The sequence below is a fragment of the Engystomops pustulosus genome, chromosome 6 (assembly GCF_040894005.1).
Source record: "Engystomops pustulosus chromosome 6, aEngPut4.maternal, whole genome shotgun sequence".
NCBI classification, from domain to species: Eukaryota; Metazoa; Chordata; class Amphibia; order Anura; family Leptodactylidae; genus Engystomops; species Engystomops pustulosus.
Genome location: NC_092416.1, coordinates 87,594,768 through 87,611,615, shown reverse-complemented (window position 1 = coordinate 87,611,615; position 16,848 = coordinate 87,594,768). Strand labels below are relative to the sequence as shown.

The 16,848-nt window shown below is 40.5% G+C and overlaps 1 protein-coding gene across 10 annotated transcripts in view; it reads left to right on the top strand.

Moving 5' to 3' along the window:
- Positions 1-1,093: 1,093 nt before the first annotated feature.
- LIN7B (lin-7 homolog B, crumbs cell polarity complex component) overlaps positions 1,094-16,848 on the top strand; it is a 49,529-nt gene continuing 33,774 nt past the window's right edge. For 2 of the 10 annotated variants that reach the window (XM_072110260.1, XM_072110253.1), the window contains exons 1-2: positions 1,165-1,239; positions 9,940-10,058. In XM_072110260.1, the coding sequence (XP_071966361.1) occupies positions 1,203-1,239; positions 9,940-10,058 (156 nt within the window). In that variant the 5' untranslated portion in view covers positions 1,165-1,202. Of the gene's footprint in view, positions 1,240-1,436; positions 1,458-4,136; positions 4,203-9,939; positions 10,059-16,848 lie in introns of all 10 variants that reach the window. The other 8 variants (XM_072110255.1, XM_072110257.1, XM_072110250.1 and 5 more) reach the window with 8 other exon arrangements.

Genomic DNA, 16,848 nt, shown 5'->3' with positions numbered 1-16,848 from the left:
GCTCATAACAATTACACTTGAGCTATGAGTAGTAGCTATGGACAACAATGACATATTTTATTAAATTAAGTCCAGTTATTGAATGTTGCCCAATTTGCAATGAATGAAATTATAGAATTAGGCATTCTTCTGTGGAGGATACCATAAAGCTTCTTGCAAAGCAGAACGTACTGCACTGGTGGACTGGACTGGTTGGATTCTTCTACTTGCATATTGGTAGCAAAGACAGTGATACGGGTAAGTGAACTAAACATCTATAGAACAAATATTGTTACATTTCTTTCCAAAGTGCTTCTTTAGAACTTAAATGATCACTCTGCGGCAAAAAAATCGGAGAAATTGTCTACAATTTTTTAATTTGTTCTCTCTATCTTCTCTTGACTCTTCTCTCTTGGCCCTGCTGCCCTGAATATCAGAAGACCACACTAAACTGTTTCTGGGGCAGTGTGACTGGCTTGTGGGTAATTGGTCACTCATATTGTGGTGATTTTGGTAAATTTTTTCCTTATATCTCACCTTGTCTGTGAGCTGGTTGATGGTGTTGAGGGGTGTTCAATAGACATAAGGGCACATTTACTAATGGTCGCACGCTGCACTATTGTCAGACCGTGCACGTTCTTCATCATTAAAACGGCTTGCACAGGTATTTAAGAAGCGTCTGTGCTGCTATTGTGGCGCACGTGACCCTTTTATGGCACAGCTGCCCTGGATTCCATGCTACACAAATTAGGAGCGTGCCGTTGGAGACTGTAATGCTAACCACTAAGCCACCGTGCTGCCCATATAAGACTTTTGGACTAAAAATGCAGCCATTGTTAATTGTAAAAACGTTCGCCCATCAAGACTATTAGCTGCACATCACTCTGTTATATATGTACAGTATATTGATATCAGGAATCTTCTGCGGTGAGGATATGATGGGAGTTGTAGTTTAACAACAACTATTCTTTTTGAAAAAGCTAATCTTTTCATCTGTGACCACAATTGCATTATAGTGTGTTGCATTGCACGGTGGGCACATTAGATGGCATTAGAAGGCTTGATGATGTGATGGTAATACTATAGCTAGAGCATGTGTGGAGGTAGATGGTATAATGCCTGTAAGGATGCATACAGCATCTCCAAGGCTTGTGCAGCCTCCTCCGCCTCCTCCTCCTCCTCCACAGTGGGGAACTCCTGGGCATGTGACTGCTGGAGTTAAGATGGCAGCTCTGTCTGAACCCTTAGGTCTGGAGAGAGGTAATAGACATAGTGCATGTTGCATTGCAGGGATTGGGATATTGCCTGTACCAGATGAGTGTAGTAAGAGGGAGGGGGGAGAGGAATAGCTTAGCTTTACCTCTATGTCTTACACAGGCACCAACCTGCTTATCAGGGAAGTGAATGATCTAATGAATAACCTTGCACTTACCTTCTCTGGTTTCCTATTGCTGCAGATGCCTTTTACACAGCTCTGAGTAAGAACATTTTGAGAACATAGCCTTATAATGTCTTTACTGAGTATTTAGTAATAACTGTACTCACATATGTCATTGCAATCTCTCCATCCATTTAAATCTTCTTTTATCAATATACATGTGTATATTGTATAGATGTGTGTGTGTGTGTATATATATATATATATATATATATATACAGAATCCATTGGGCTAGGGGGATTTTCTGGCTTTAACAGTTAGGGCAAGCTTATCTGCCTTAGCTTGGGATACTGAGTTATGGCAGCGATGTAGATGCTATTGTAGTGTAACATAATAACATACTACATACTGCCATACACCATTTCTCTGTCTGGTCATTTGTTTTTGTCATAATTTTTTTTGCCCCATTCGCAAAAAAAGGATACTGTCCTCTTATTCTCACTGCATTGTGCAAATCTTGCATCCAATCCTTAAAGGGAACCTGTCACCAGAAGACCCATTTTTAGCACTCCCGCAGTCCCCACAGAGCATAGTACATACGCTCCAAAAGTGTTTTTGTATTAAAAATTGGTTTTACAGAAAAAAAGATATGTTATATTGTACCTTTCATTAGCGTCTGCTGTGTGAATAGGCATTTGCCAAATGGGAGGGGCTGGAAAGGAGCAGTTCCCCCCACCCTTGGGAAACAGCTCCTCCATGTGACCTTTTCAAATATATGAAAACACCCATCACTTGGCTTAGCGACGCCCCCTGCTCCTCTACAGCCAATCCCGAGTGTGGGGAGTCATTCATATATTTGAAAAGGTCACATGTTTCCCAAGGGCGGGGGGGAACTGCTCGTTTCCAGCCCCTCCCATTGGGCAACTGCCTAGTCACACAGAAGATGCTAATGAAAGGTACAATATAACATATCTTTTTTTCCGTAAAACCAATTTTTTATACAAAAACACTTTGTATGTACTATTCTCTGTGGGGACTGGAGGAGTGCTAAAAATGGGTTTTCCTGGTGACAGGTTCCCTTTAAGTTTGTGAATTCATTGACAACTGTAAAGCACAACGTTGAGTTATAAGAAAAGCTGCTTCAGATTTGGTTTCATAAAGAAATTGAAATTGTACTAAAACAGACATGTCAGGAATGGCAGGAGAGCCCACCAACAATAAAGCATGTTTTCTGTAGTTTTAAAACTTCTATGTTACCTTTCTATCATGTACAATGGAAACATGGAGCAGATAAGTTATCTTATAGGTACTACAGTGTTTGACAACTTATCTTTACTTTCTATGGTGACAATACAGTTTTCTTGGATCAGAAGTGTTTCTAGAACCTTTTTAAAATGGGGATCATTCCAATTTAGCTACAGGTATATATCTTTTGATGTATGATGTCAAATGAATGCTGTCATATAAAATTTTCTACATGTAACCAAACTTGCATCTCCACCAAAATGCATCTCCCTTTATTTGTGTGCAACATACATGAATTATAAATAGGTCTAAATTTTAGTATTTACAGTGGTTGCAGAGATGAGATGACGAGTGCCGTGCTATTTTCAGGGACCCAGTGTGGGGATATGCTCCAAAGGCACCAGGAGTAAAATTCTGCAGTGATAAGACACAAGATGTCTTGACATTTTGTATCTGATAAAGAAGATTAATAATCAGTGACGTTTCGGCCTAACACAAGCCTTTGTCAAACACTACAAGATATAAAAAGTGTACGAAGTGAGTAATGCAGAATAATGAAACACATAAAGGACAATTAGGGGTATGCAGTAAAATAAATAGAGAGTAGCCATATATCCGATAACCAGGTCCAAAATGCAGGTTGGAAGACATATCTAGTAGGCTATAAAGTATATGGAGACTGGACGTAAGGCTGATTAGAAAATGCATAGAACAAAACTTAGGTGATATACACGGTACAGGTAAATGTTGCACATTATACAGAATAAATTCTGTTAATTTGTAATACAAATGATAGGTAGTGATCCCCTCAGGGTATTGTGGTGTATTTGTTGAAGAGAAGTATTTAACCCTGCCAGCAAGCCCTAGGATAGAAGGAACAATGAGACAACAATTAAAAAACATATTCACTGATCGTAGAAAGTATGGAGTATATAACTGGCGTCCACAGCAGGCGCCTGGGAAGGACACAATGCATTATTCTGCATTACTCACTTCGTACACTTTTATATCTTGTAGTGTTTGACAAAGGCCTGTGTTAGGCTGAAACGTCATGCATTATTGATCGTTATACTGTAAATAAAAACATCACTTGGCATCATACCTAAAGGAGTGCTTGGATTACTTTGTCTTAGATATACTTGGGGTGGGCACCCGCTAGTTGATGTACGACCGCACCAATCAGATGATGAAGAAGATTGTCACCTGAAGACCAATATAGACTAAGCCAACAGAGAGGGAGAATGAAGCAGCTAGGACTTAAAGAAAACCAAACACTTAAAAATAAAACAAAAAAAGGCAAGAAATACTCCCCTGCGCTCCTCTTCATCTTGATCCCGGCGCTGTTTTTCGCTCAGTTTGATGCACAGGGATCACCTAGAAAAGAAAGTTCTAAACAACACGGGACAGGATGTCATGTGACATCACCTTGCTCTCAAATTCTCCGAGGTGCGGGGTTGTGCATAATTAGCAGCCCAGAGCGGCAGACATCTCATCCCTGTGCTCTATGCTGCTAATTAGAACTTTCTTTTCTAGGTGATCCCGGCGTGTCAAAACTAGCAATGATGGACAGTGCCGGGATCAAGATAAAGAGGAATGGAGGTAAGTATTTTCGGCTTTTTTTTTTTTGGTTTAAGTGGTTTCCTTTAATTTAAACAGTCAGCAAATTCTATGACTGATGGTAACTTTTGTGTGCCAAATATTTATTGCTGCTATATACTTATGTACTGCCATTCACTGTTGGTATATATATATATATATATATATATATATATATATGTGTGTGTATATATATATATATATATATATATATATATATATATATGCAGTGTATTTATTTAATGTACATATTTATATGTGTGGTATATTTACTGCTAGTTGGTTGCTTGATTTCTGCAACCTACCAGTTGGGGTCCACGCCCTCTTTACTTATACTAACCAAATGAGTACTTACTCAGGACTTCTATTATTCTAACTCTATATGCTGTGATTGCGGCAATTTAGCGCTCTAAAAATGATTGTAAATAGCATAAGGCACTCATAGCACCTTGTATTTTAATTTATTCATTGCGCTAGCAGTCCAGCCTGGTGCAGTCCGTCAACTGCTCTATGCAGTTTTTTGCATTTATTTTAGCTTGGTCAGTAATACAGCGTCTTGAGTCTGTATTATTATTTAATCCTGTGTCGGTATTATTTTATATTGTCTGTTCTGTCATGGTCATTGATATAAGTTCTGAGGTCTGAATTAAATATATTATAGCATGGGGTCTTTTATTATTTTTCTCTGGTCTGGGATCTGTATTACAGGCAGTCCCCGGGTTACGTACAAGATACGGTCCGGAGATTTGTTCTTAAGTTGAATTTGTATTTAATTCGAAACTGTATATTTTATAATTGTAGATCCAGACAAAAAAAAATTTGGCCCCAGTGACAATTGGAGTTTAAACATTTTTTGCTGTAATGGGACCAAGGATTATCAATAAATCTTCATTACAGACACCTTACAGCTGATTATTGTAGTCTGGGACTGTAGTAAAGCATTCAGAAAGCTTCAACAAAGGTCAGAGGGATCTGTCTGTAACTATGGGTTGTCTGTAAGTCGAGTGTCCTCAAGTAGGGGACCGCCTGTATTGTCTTTTTGATTTAGGATTTGTATTCTTATTTTTCATCTTGTTTAGTGTCTATATTAATATTAATTATGTTATCTTGGGCCTATATTATATATTGTCTGACATTTTTCTGGTGGTTTTGAGGCAGCACTGCAAAATATGATGCATCTAATAAATATTATGCACCACACAATTTTTGTTGGTTTTTACAATGTAATACAAGTGCAGCTTCTTGAAGTTGTATTATTTTACAATGCAACCCTCAGACAAAAAGTTGTACACCCCTTATTTTTTTATAGATTCTGGCTGTACCACTCAGCTCCAAAATGACTATTGCTTCCTTCCTGATATCTTCCATGAGGGTAGAGTTTGGACAACTCTATGTGTATGGGCACATCTATTATTCTTGGCTGTCTATGTAATGTATGGGCCTTTTTTCCTATACATTGTATAACCAGTTTTGGAGCTATTAAACATTTAAAGGTCGTCTCCTGGAACATGCGGATACAGCTTTTGAGATATCAAGGACAGGGCACTCATAATAAATGAAATATCTGAAGCTTTTCATCAGTATTTTGTACACTGCAAATTTTCAAATCTTAAAATTAAATGGCAATGTGTCTCTCTACCTTTGTACTGTGCCATCTATTATTTTTCATAAATCACCAGGTTCCTGTGATCACTGGGCCATGTCTGTGTGTGTTGCAGCAGAACCCCTAAGGTCTTTAATGGCAGAATTAAGCTGATTAACTCCTTCTTTGTTTGCTATGATGAAGCCTAGTTTACAGTTTTAAATAGTACAAAAGCATCAGATCCCAGTGTTGTAAGGCTGGGTTCACATTACGTTTTTTTTTTCACATTACAACTGTGCCTCCACCTGCCACTATTTGTCAATGTATATGCTAAGTGTGCAGGGTACGCCTGACTATTTTAAGGAAGGTGCCCCTAGACTGGTGGCTGGGGTTTTTCCTGGGGCTATTTCAAGATTAAGGTCAGGGTAAGCTGGCACTTTAATTAGGGGTGGGTTAGAAGTTTACCCACCTCTTGCTATCTCAGCACGTTTTCCACGCCTGCATGCGTAAGGGGATTTAAGTCCGGGTAGGGGGGAGGGTTCCCTCTCTTCTTGCTGATCGCTGCATGAAGCGGTCCCGCCCTCCCGCCCTATTTCGAGTTATTTGTTTACTTGTTCATTTATTCTGTTTTCTTAATTTATTAAGTCGCAGCTGGCAGAAAAGCGAATGATGGAGGTGAAGGCCTCGGTTGGGCCACGAGAACGAATTTCAACCAAGTGCCTTATGAGCTTAAGAGTTTTACGGAATTGTTAAGAACATCTTTTTACCCAACAAGAGAGAGTCTGTGTCATAATGTTAAGAAATGTTGGATTACATTAAAGGGCCTGTTTAATGTTTAATAATGTTTGTTAGTTCATGCCATCCAGTCTATATGTCAGGTGCTTTCCCGACATATACGCTTAGCGTATACAAATAACATGGTGTGAATTAAAATATGAGGTCAGTGTGTGAAGGCTCAATGGATACAGTTAAACCTTATACAGGCAGTCCCCAGCTTAAAGAGAACCCGTCATGCAAAATAACCCCCCTAAACTAAATATATTTTTATAAACTGCCATTAGAAAGCATTGCCTCTATCCCTTCATTGTCCCTCTACATGCCTGTAAACCTAAGCAATGAGGTCCTAAAGCTGTATGCAAATGACCTGTGAAATGTCCAATGAAGCATTAGCATATTCAAGCTGTCCACTCTATTCATGAGTGGGAGGCACAGCCACACCCCCAGTGCTTGACTGGCAGCCTGTATAATGATGTGAGGCTGTATAATGATGTGCTTCCTGGTGCTGGTGGCCACGCCCCCTGCAGCCTGTGTGTGCATGTGTGTGTGTATAGGAGAGATACAGCAGCTCCATGCAGCCATGTTATAGCAGAACATGTCAGATTCATGTGTAGCTGATGTCTGTGTCTCTCACCTGTATATTAGGAGGATGCAGATGCAGCACACACTAGCCATGCTTTTCTATACATTACACACAGACATGAGCAGGGGGAGGAGAGGGGAGGGGTAACAGGGGTGACATCACTGCCTCTGACCATGTGACCAGCCTCATTTACATGATAAAGAATAGATGATTTTACAATGATTAATGTATGAAATAACTAGATAAAGCCTGGGATGGATCCTTGTGAGCTGCTCCAACAGTTAGAGGTGACAGGACTAGTGGCAGAGACCTGATGACAGGTGTCCTTTTACCCCTTAGGGACATGGCCCTTTTTCATTTTTGCATTTTCATTTTTCACTCCCCATCTTCAAAAATCTGTAACTTTTTTATATTTCCATGTAAAGAGCTCTGTTTGGGCTTATTTTCTGTGTAACAAATTGAACTTCCTAGTGATGGTATTTATTATTCCATGCCGTATACTGGGAAGCGGGAAAAAAATTCAGAATGCAGTGAAAATGATGAAAAAACGCATTTGCGCAGTTTTCTTGTAGGCTTGGATTTTACAGCTTTCACTGAGCGCCCCAAATCACATGTCTATTTTATTCTTTGGTTCGGTACGATCACGAGGATACCAAATTTGTATAGGTTTTATAATGTTTTCATACATTTAAAAAATTAAAACCTTCTGTACAAAAAAAAAAATCTTCATTTTGCCATGTTCTGGCACTAATAACTTTTTCATACTTCAGTGTACGGAGCTGTGGGTGGTGTCATTTTTTGCTACTTTTGATGACGATTTTAACGCTTTCATTTTTAGGACTGTATGGGCTTTTGATCACTTTTTATCGTATTTTTTATATTTTTCAAAATGTCGAAAAAGTGGCATTTTCGACTTTGGGCGCCAGTTTCTGTTATGGGGTTAAACGCTGGGAAAAATCGCTAATATATTTTGATAGATCGGACATTTTGGGACGCAATGATACCTAATGTGTTTAGGATTTTTACTGTTTATTTATATTTATATCAGTTCTAGGGAAAGGGGGGTGATTTAAACTTTTACTTTTATTACTATTTTTTCATATTTTTTTTCAATATTTTTCAATATTTTATAAAATTTTATAAAATTTTTTACCATTATTTTAGATCCTCCAGGGTAATTTAACCCTGCAGGGTCCGATTGCTAATACTATATACTGCAATACTACTGTATTGCAGTATATAGCTATTTTGCAATGATTTTTAATAGCCTGCCCTCTGGTGGCTATTAGAAATCATTGCACCTGGCAAGCCTACGAGTCTCAATGAGACTCTAGGCTGCCATAGCAACCGATCGCCGCCCTCCGATGACGTTCCAGGGGGGCGGCGATCGGGAATCCAAGATGGCGGACGCCATTTAACTGTAAGTTACGTGCCGCGGTCGGGTTCAACCGCGGCACTTAACAGGTTAACTGCCAGCACCGACCGCGGCAGTGACATGCGGGTGTTGGCTGTATTATACAGCCGTTACCCGCTGTGTATGGAGAGAGCTCAGCTCGTGAGCTCTCTCCATACACCCCTTGCCGCGCGAGGACGATATAGTTCGTCCTCGGTCGGCAAGGTGTTAAAGGACATCTACCACAAGGATCAAGGATTGTTAACCAAGAACACTGCCATACTGGTGTGTGCCCCCTCTGACAGGATCTGCTCATCTTTAAACTTCTTATGCCATGTTTAAAAAAACAGCCCTTGGGGGCTCTGGGCTCCACAGGTGTTAATTTGCATAATTTGTAAAGCCTTTTATTCTCTAAAAACAAGGGCATAGAAACCTTAAAGAGGACCTGTCACCCCCAAAAGATCCCCACAAAATATGCTCTCCATAACCCTCTTCCCAGCCACTTTCTATATATGCCAATTTTTTAAAATTTATGTTGGGAAAGTTGGTTGTAATAGATCCGACGTCTTACTAAATAAGAGGTCGGATCCTCGTATCCTTTGCGCTGGAAGACCTTATTCATGAGGGGGCCAGCCGACACTCCCCTACCACCCCTGTCAGCGTGGGACCTATAAGAATAGCTGGCAGCAGTGAATATATAGCGCAATCGCTGCTGGCTCTCTGCGATGAGGCCGCACTGACAGCGGCCACGCCGTGCTTTTTGACAGTGCTGGCCGACCAACTTTCCCAACATAAATTTAAAAAAATGGCATGTATAGAAAGTGGCTGGGGAGAGTATTATGGGGGGCATATTTGGTGGGGGTCTTTTGGGGGATGACAGGTCCTCTTTACATACACCAGTATGGAAGTATTCTTGGTTTATAATCCTTGATCCTGGGGTAAATTTAGTCATCTGTACCCAATTTACAAATGACTCATAGTTTACTGTATCTTAGCCCCAGGTTATAACAATCAACTGTAAGAGTTACCAAAGGTGTCTGCATTGAAGCTTTATTGTTGTATCCTTGTTCACATGACAACGCAAAATTTTATAAAGCCAATTTTTACAGGGAATTTTTTTGGGGGCTTTTCCCATATAAAATATACCTGACTGAAACCCACCTTCCTGCTCCTTCTGTAATTCTGCAGTATACAGGTATTTTGCAGCCACAGTAAGTATCAGCTTTGTGCTGCTGCGAGATTACAGCAGAGATTACAAAGTGCCAAGTGCTTTGGGGGTGTGTAATAACCAGAGAGCCCAGTATGGGCTTCTACAACACTACTACTAAGTATGTACTCTTAGATTATGGAATGAACAGAATATGTAGAGCAATGACATTTCTAACGATCCTTTAATGTCTTGTAGATGTTTCCCGTGCAATTGAACTACTGGAGAGACTGCAACGAAGTGGAGAAGTACCACCTCAGAAACTCCAAGCCCTGCAACGTGTTCTGCAGAGTAAGTTCTGTTCTGCCATAAGAGAGGTACGTTTTTAAGATGATTTCAGCAAGTCTTCTTTATATTCAGAAGTGGGTATGTCAGAAGTTAGAAAACTAACACTTTCCTGAATCTGGTCTTACAGTTGTAGCACTATGAATTGTCCAAGGACCCCTCCTTACTGCAGGCTCCTGTTGATTGACGATTCTCTTCATGACAAATACAGGGAGACTTTTCTATGAAACTGCGTTCTCTTGTTGTGCTAATTGTGTTATGAAGCACAATTTAAGCATCAGGAATCAGGAAGTGTTATGCCTTGTTAAGGGATGAAACACATGTTGCTCAACAGTAAGCATTTAGATCTAAAAGAATCTGTGTTCTGGAATAACTTCTCCCTAATGCTCTTGAATTGCATCTCATTGTCCAATTCAAGCGCATGTGTGAACATGCCCTAAAATAGATATGTAACATGTTAGAACCCCTGAACGGATCCAGATCACCCTATAAGAGCAGCCGAGACTTGTTGCATTTAGTACTTGCAAGTACCAAAAGAGATGACCAACTCCTTAACCCCTTGGCGCAAAGGGGCGATTAGAGCAAGGGGTTGATGAAGAGCGCTCACGGGCTGAACACTCTCCATAGAAACCTAGTATTTTCAGCAAATTATAGCAAACACTCAGTGTTAAAAAATAGAAGTGATATAAAAATAGACAATAAAAACCGTAAACATGTTAGATGTCCTAAAACTCCCAATCTATAAATATATGAACCCTGTAATGGAAAATAGCGGCAAATGTCTAAAATGCCATTTTTGTGTCATTTTGCAACTTTGGAAAAATTGGAATAAAAAGTTATCAAAAGGTTGCACAATCCCACAAATGGTATCATTGTAAACGTAATCATGTCTTGCAAAAAATGACACCTTACACAGCCCCATAAGCCAAAGTATGAAAAGTTATTAGTGTCAGAATATGGCAAAATTAAGATTTTTTTAGCCCAAAAGGTTTGAATTTAAAACCTGTATAAATTTGGTATTCCTGTTATCACATTGACCATCTGGAGTGCACAGTGATAGCTGTAAAAATAGAACCCATAAGAAGATGGTGCAAAAGTGTTTTTTTCGTCAAGATCACTGCATTTGGATCTTTTTCCCACTTCCCAGTACCACCCTACTTTAAAAATCTTAAGCAGGAATCCTGCTTTTTTATTGCAGGTTCCCCAGGATAAATTACATTGATTCAATCTATAATTTAGGTAATTTTCATTGACAGATGGTGCTGTAATAACCAAAACTCTAAATGGGTAAAAAAATGATTTAAAAATGGGGATATCTTGAGAAATACTCATTGGATCGAAAAACAAAAAAAAGTTACAAATATTTCTTAAGAATTTATCCAATGATACTAAAGTTAAGTCAGTAGGAGAATTTGATTTATCATGTAGAAACTACATTCAGCGTAACCCAAGAACAATGACGTGGACTGTAGTTGATTTTCTGTTCAATTTCTGTCCCCTTGCCTCTCACACATTGAAGAGCTTGATTAAAGGAAACCTACCGCCACCAGTGGCAGGTTCCTCTAATGTACAGTAGTATAGCCCTTTTTAAGACTAATTCTTTTGTGGCCCAGAACTTTTATAAGTTTTTATTCCCCCAATATGCAAATTTCCTAAAGAGGCTACTGGGGCGTGGGGTAGCTGGAGCTGAGGCTACACGGGGAAGCTACTCCACGCCCCAGTAGCCTTTTGCGTTCCACCTACCAATGCATCTTAGCTCGCAACTACGAGGAGCTGCGCACACTCTTCTACGAAGTGTGGTTCTGCGCATGTAGAACGCATCCCATCGGCTGCGCAGTCTCGGCTCTGAAGCTGAAGCTACTGTGCATGCGCAGAACCCAACTTCGCAGACCAGTGCGCGCAGCTCCTTTTAGCAGTACGCTGAAGAAGCATTGGTAGGTGGAATGCTCCATGCTCCAGTAGCCTCTTCATGAAATTTGCACATTGGGGGAATTCAAATTTATAAAAGTACTGGGCCACGAAATAATTAGCCCTAAAAAGGTCAAATGTAATTTTTCCTGGGGAAACAAAATCTGCAATAAAAAATGTGGGGTTCCAACTTAAGATTTTATAGTAGGGGGCCGAGTTTGGTATCATTGGATAGATGTTTTAACAATATTTGAAACATACATTTCCATGTCGACCTTTAACCCCTTGCAGGGACAGAAAACTGAGAGAGGTAAAAAAAACCCTCCCCTCTACCTTTGACACCAGTGTTTTCCCTGTCCCTGCAGGATGAACTGCGGGAGCCGTCCTCCTTTATCATGGCGGGTTTATGTACCTTCAATACCTGTGCCAAGGGGGTCCTCAGTCGGGCATCCCTCCCTATTGATCCGACTGGGGAGGTTCAATGATCCCTTCCTTCTTCTGCCCCTCTCATTCTGTGGCCACTCTGGTTGATGAGAGACTCCCCGTTGTTGAACAGGAAACAGCACTAAATGACTGGATATTGCAACACGGTGCCATCCTGGAGGTGGCATAAGGCCACGAATACCAAAAGTGATGTCAGCATATGAGCTTGGAAAACGGATTTAATGTCAGACATCAGCAAATTCTTCACTGTAGGACCATCCGTGGAGCTGATCTGAGGTCTCCTCTCTTACCCTGCTGCCATGTCTGATGAAATGGGTGACCTACGCTACCGGTCTTGAGTAACCTGGGGCTTATGCGTTTAAAGGGGTAGTGGAGTGCAGAGTCTTATATTATTGATGCATATCATTTCTTTCTTAGGTAGAGAAAGATATTGCTCCAAAATTGAAAAATGGAGAAAGAGTTTACAAAGAAGTCTAATTCAAAGAAAAACTTTATGTACAGTATGTATTGGTAAAGGGATGAAAGATTCAAACCTCTATTTCCAATACACTGATCATCCAGGAACACCCACCCAAAAGAAGTAAGACCGTGTCTATATCTTCTGACCCTGAATCCCACATGGGAGCCTCTTGCTCAGCTGTGGATTCTATAGAAGTAGACCCGACGTTTGAAATAAAGGAGCCAGACAGGAGATTTTTCTTTTCCCGGGGGAATTTCATTGCTGAACACCATGGGCATTGAGGACATTATCCAACCTAAATCTGTACAGGATGAAATGTTTAGTGGATTAAAGGTAAAAAAGAGGAAATGTTCCCTATTGATGAACCTTTAGGGTCTGTCTCTCTCTCTGCCTACACCTGCCTGCCTTGCTTTATTGTCTCATTCTACGACAACATGGTTTATTGTATATGTTGGGCATGTAGGGATCAATGCATCAGAGCTTTGTTACATTGTTGAAATTGCACTTTTCATGCATCATTTTTTGCACTTTAGCTCTATATGGTTATTCATATTCTGGTCCTTATGGTTACTGTAGTTCTACTATTGGCAGACTGAGACTGTAGTAGGGGGTTTCTAGGGCAACTTGGCCCTTGGCAGCTTTGTACACCCCTCTGGTGTACTTTTTAAGTGTTTTTATATTTATTGTTGTCCTGTCTTGATTGTGTTTAAAATTGTTACTTATCCAATAAACATTTTTTGTTATTTCTGTCTAGCCTTGTGTACGCATCCCACCTTTTTCTTGTTTTGTTTGGATTGAACCTTTAAAACTATTAAGGAAGAATGGTCAAAACCCTTATTATTTGACCCAGTTGAAACAAAATTATGGGATAGTATCCGAAAGATAAATGTACAAGTGGCCAACAGGTATCCCCTTTGAAGATTCCTCCCAACTGGGATAATCTCCTTAAGAAAGGCTGGTAAGCGGCAATTTTGGTCTTCAAAACAAATAAAGCTACTACATCTGTGGCTAGATCACTATATATGGTTAAATGAGCTAGAAAAACAAGAGGGGACTCCTCGGGATGTTATCCTAGGAGCTAGGATGTCTCTGGGGAGACTACTAGATTTTCAGCAAGAGAGGGAGCACTATCCAATGTCGCTAGAAGGGCGCTGTGGATAAAGCACTGGAAGGGGGACATTAAGTTTAAGGCAAAACATTGCAATGTCTCTTTTTTTCAGGAGAATTTGTTTTTGGACAAAAACTGGATAAAATCCTAGAACGGGCGTCTGATAAAAAGAAAGACCTCACAGAAATCAAAGAACAAAAGAAAAGCTGTCCCTTTAAATCACAACCCCCATCTTAGAGAGAGAAAGGGATAGGGGGTCTGTGGAGTTACCCCAAAGAGGGTAGAGGGCAAGGATTTATCCTCAACCCCTCCTCCAAAGCAGATGCCAAGCAATGACTCTGAAGTGTGGGGGGGAGACTTCTACATTTCCATTCACAGTGGAAGTCAATAACCTAAAACAGCTGGATCCTAAAGATAATACAAGAGGGTTTACAAAAAAGAACAATTGGGCCCAATACAGACAGTTCAAGATGGAGAATGTAAAGTCGTCTACAACCATAATAAACTAGGACGCTTACAGGTGCACGTTGGATTTGAAAGATGCATATTATTGCATCACCATTTACCATGGCCAAATCTTTCACTATCAATTTGTAGCACCCCTGCATTCGTGATCTCCTCAGCACCACAAATTTTCACGAAACTGATGGTAGAAGCATGGTTGGCGCCAGCACTGGGCATACTCGGGAAATTGCCGGGGACAAGGCAGCTGGGGAGATCCACATGAGGCTGTACATAGAAATCCATGAGGGTGAGGGGGGCTTTATATAAAATAACCATGAGGGGACTGTTCAGTATGATAAACTAGGGAATATTTTAGTGAACAGGAGACCATTTTAGTTTCTGCATATTGAATGCCGCCACGTGAGTTCACTGTAAAGGGGCCTTCTGATGCTTCGTCGCCCAGGGGTCTACTGAAACCTGTAGCCGAACCTGGGCGGAAGAGAATCCTTTCTGATAATTGCAGACACAAGACTCAGATTAATTCAGAGCAGAGATTTTTGCATGAAATTCCTGGAGAACTTGGGGTTGATCGTCAACAAGGAAAAATCCAGCCTTGTTCTGGAAATGAGGAAAGTGTTCCTTGGCTTACTTCCAGACTAGGCATAGGTCTTCCCTTCAGATCAAATGGAAAAAACCTAATAAGTTATGTGGATCATTTTCTTTCTTCTCAGGTCTACTTCATCAGGAAATCAATGAGACTATTGGGCCTAATGACAGTCACGATACAATGCGTCCCTTGGCCCTTCAAGGGCCCTCCAGAAATGGCTGTTGAAAATTGGGATAATCAAAATCGATCCAGGTAATGAAAATTCCTCCATAGGTAAAAAATCTCACTTTTGTGGTGGAAAAAGGAAGGAACCTAAAACAGGGAATCCCTTGGAAGCAATGGCTGGTGGTCTGCTTAGAGACAGACACCACTCTTTAGGGCATGGGGCGAAACTTCCAAATGGATATGTTCAGGGGTTATGGGCCCCCTCGAAGAAATAATCCTCAAACCTGAGGGGACTAACAGCTTTATGGGAAGCTAAAATCAACATCATCTAAGGATATACTCACACAATGTCACCACAGTTGCCTACCTAAGAAAACAGGGGGCACCAGACTGGGGAAACTCCTACAGGTTTTGGACAAAATATTCAGATGGGCAGAGAAAAATGTGAGCTCAATTTCAGCCTTCTACCACAAAGGGGAGAAAAAACTGAACTGCAGATTTGCTAAGCCGCCGCAAGATAGATGCCAAAGAAAGGGCACTAAATCAGGACATTATCCCAAAATGGGGCAAACGTCAGATAGACCACTTTGCCTCCCGTCAGAACACCAAAGTAGACTCTTTTTTCTCCCTAGCTGTGCAGGATCAGTCCCAGGGGGTAGGTGTGCTAAATAAGAACTGGGGATTCCAGCAAGGATATGCTTTTTCCCCTCTGTGCTTGATTTCCAGAATTCTGTAAAAATTGGAGAAAAATGCAACATTATTCTGATAGTTCCGTGGTGGCCAAAGAGGATCTGGTTTCCTCGTCTCCAGATATTTGCAGTGGACCAATCAATTCTTCTCACTGACACTAGGGCCCAGTATTACGCCCCAATCCATCCTTTCTGAAACTCTCAGCGTGGAATTTGAGAGAAAAATTCTAATAATCAGAAGATATCAGAGAAAGTGATAAAGACTCTGGAGAAGAGCCGCAAACCAGTTACTATGGCAATACATAAGAAGATATGGAAAAGATTAATCTCCTGGGCAGGTGACTCTCCTCCGGATCAGAATCACTCCAACATGGCGCAGATTCTGGACTTCCTCCTAGATGGCTTAGAGTTGGGACTAAAACCTAGCACCCTGAAGGTCAGGTCTCTGCCCTAAGTGCTTTCTTTGATTGTTCCTTGGCAAACCGTGGGTGGATTATGAGATTCTTTAGGGCAGCATCTAGGATAAGTCCATCATTAAAACAACTTTCTCCACAGTGGGACCTTTCTCTAGTCTTATACAGTCTATCTAGTTCAACATTTGAACCCTGAGACCAAATAAATATAAGATATCTAACACTTAAAGGGATATTCCCATTTCAGCAAGTAATTGATATTGTTTGAATAATGAAAAGTTATAACAATTTCCAATATACTTTCTGTATCAATTCCTCACAGTTTTCTAGATCTCTGCTTGCTGTCTTTCTATTGAAAGCTTCATTGCTTATTTCCGGTGGATAGAATTCTGACCATGGTCACACAGGTGCACAGGTCGTTATGTCACAGAGCTCTAATTACTCTCTATGATACTAATGAGTCGTGCACCTGTGTGACAATGGACAGATTTCTGTCTACTGGAGGTAAACAATAAAGCTTTCTATAGAATGACAGCAAGCTGAGATCTAGAAAACCACGAGGGATTGATACAGAAAGTATATTG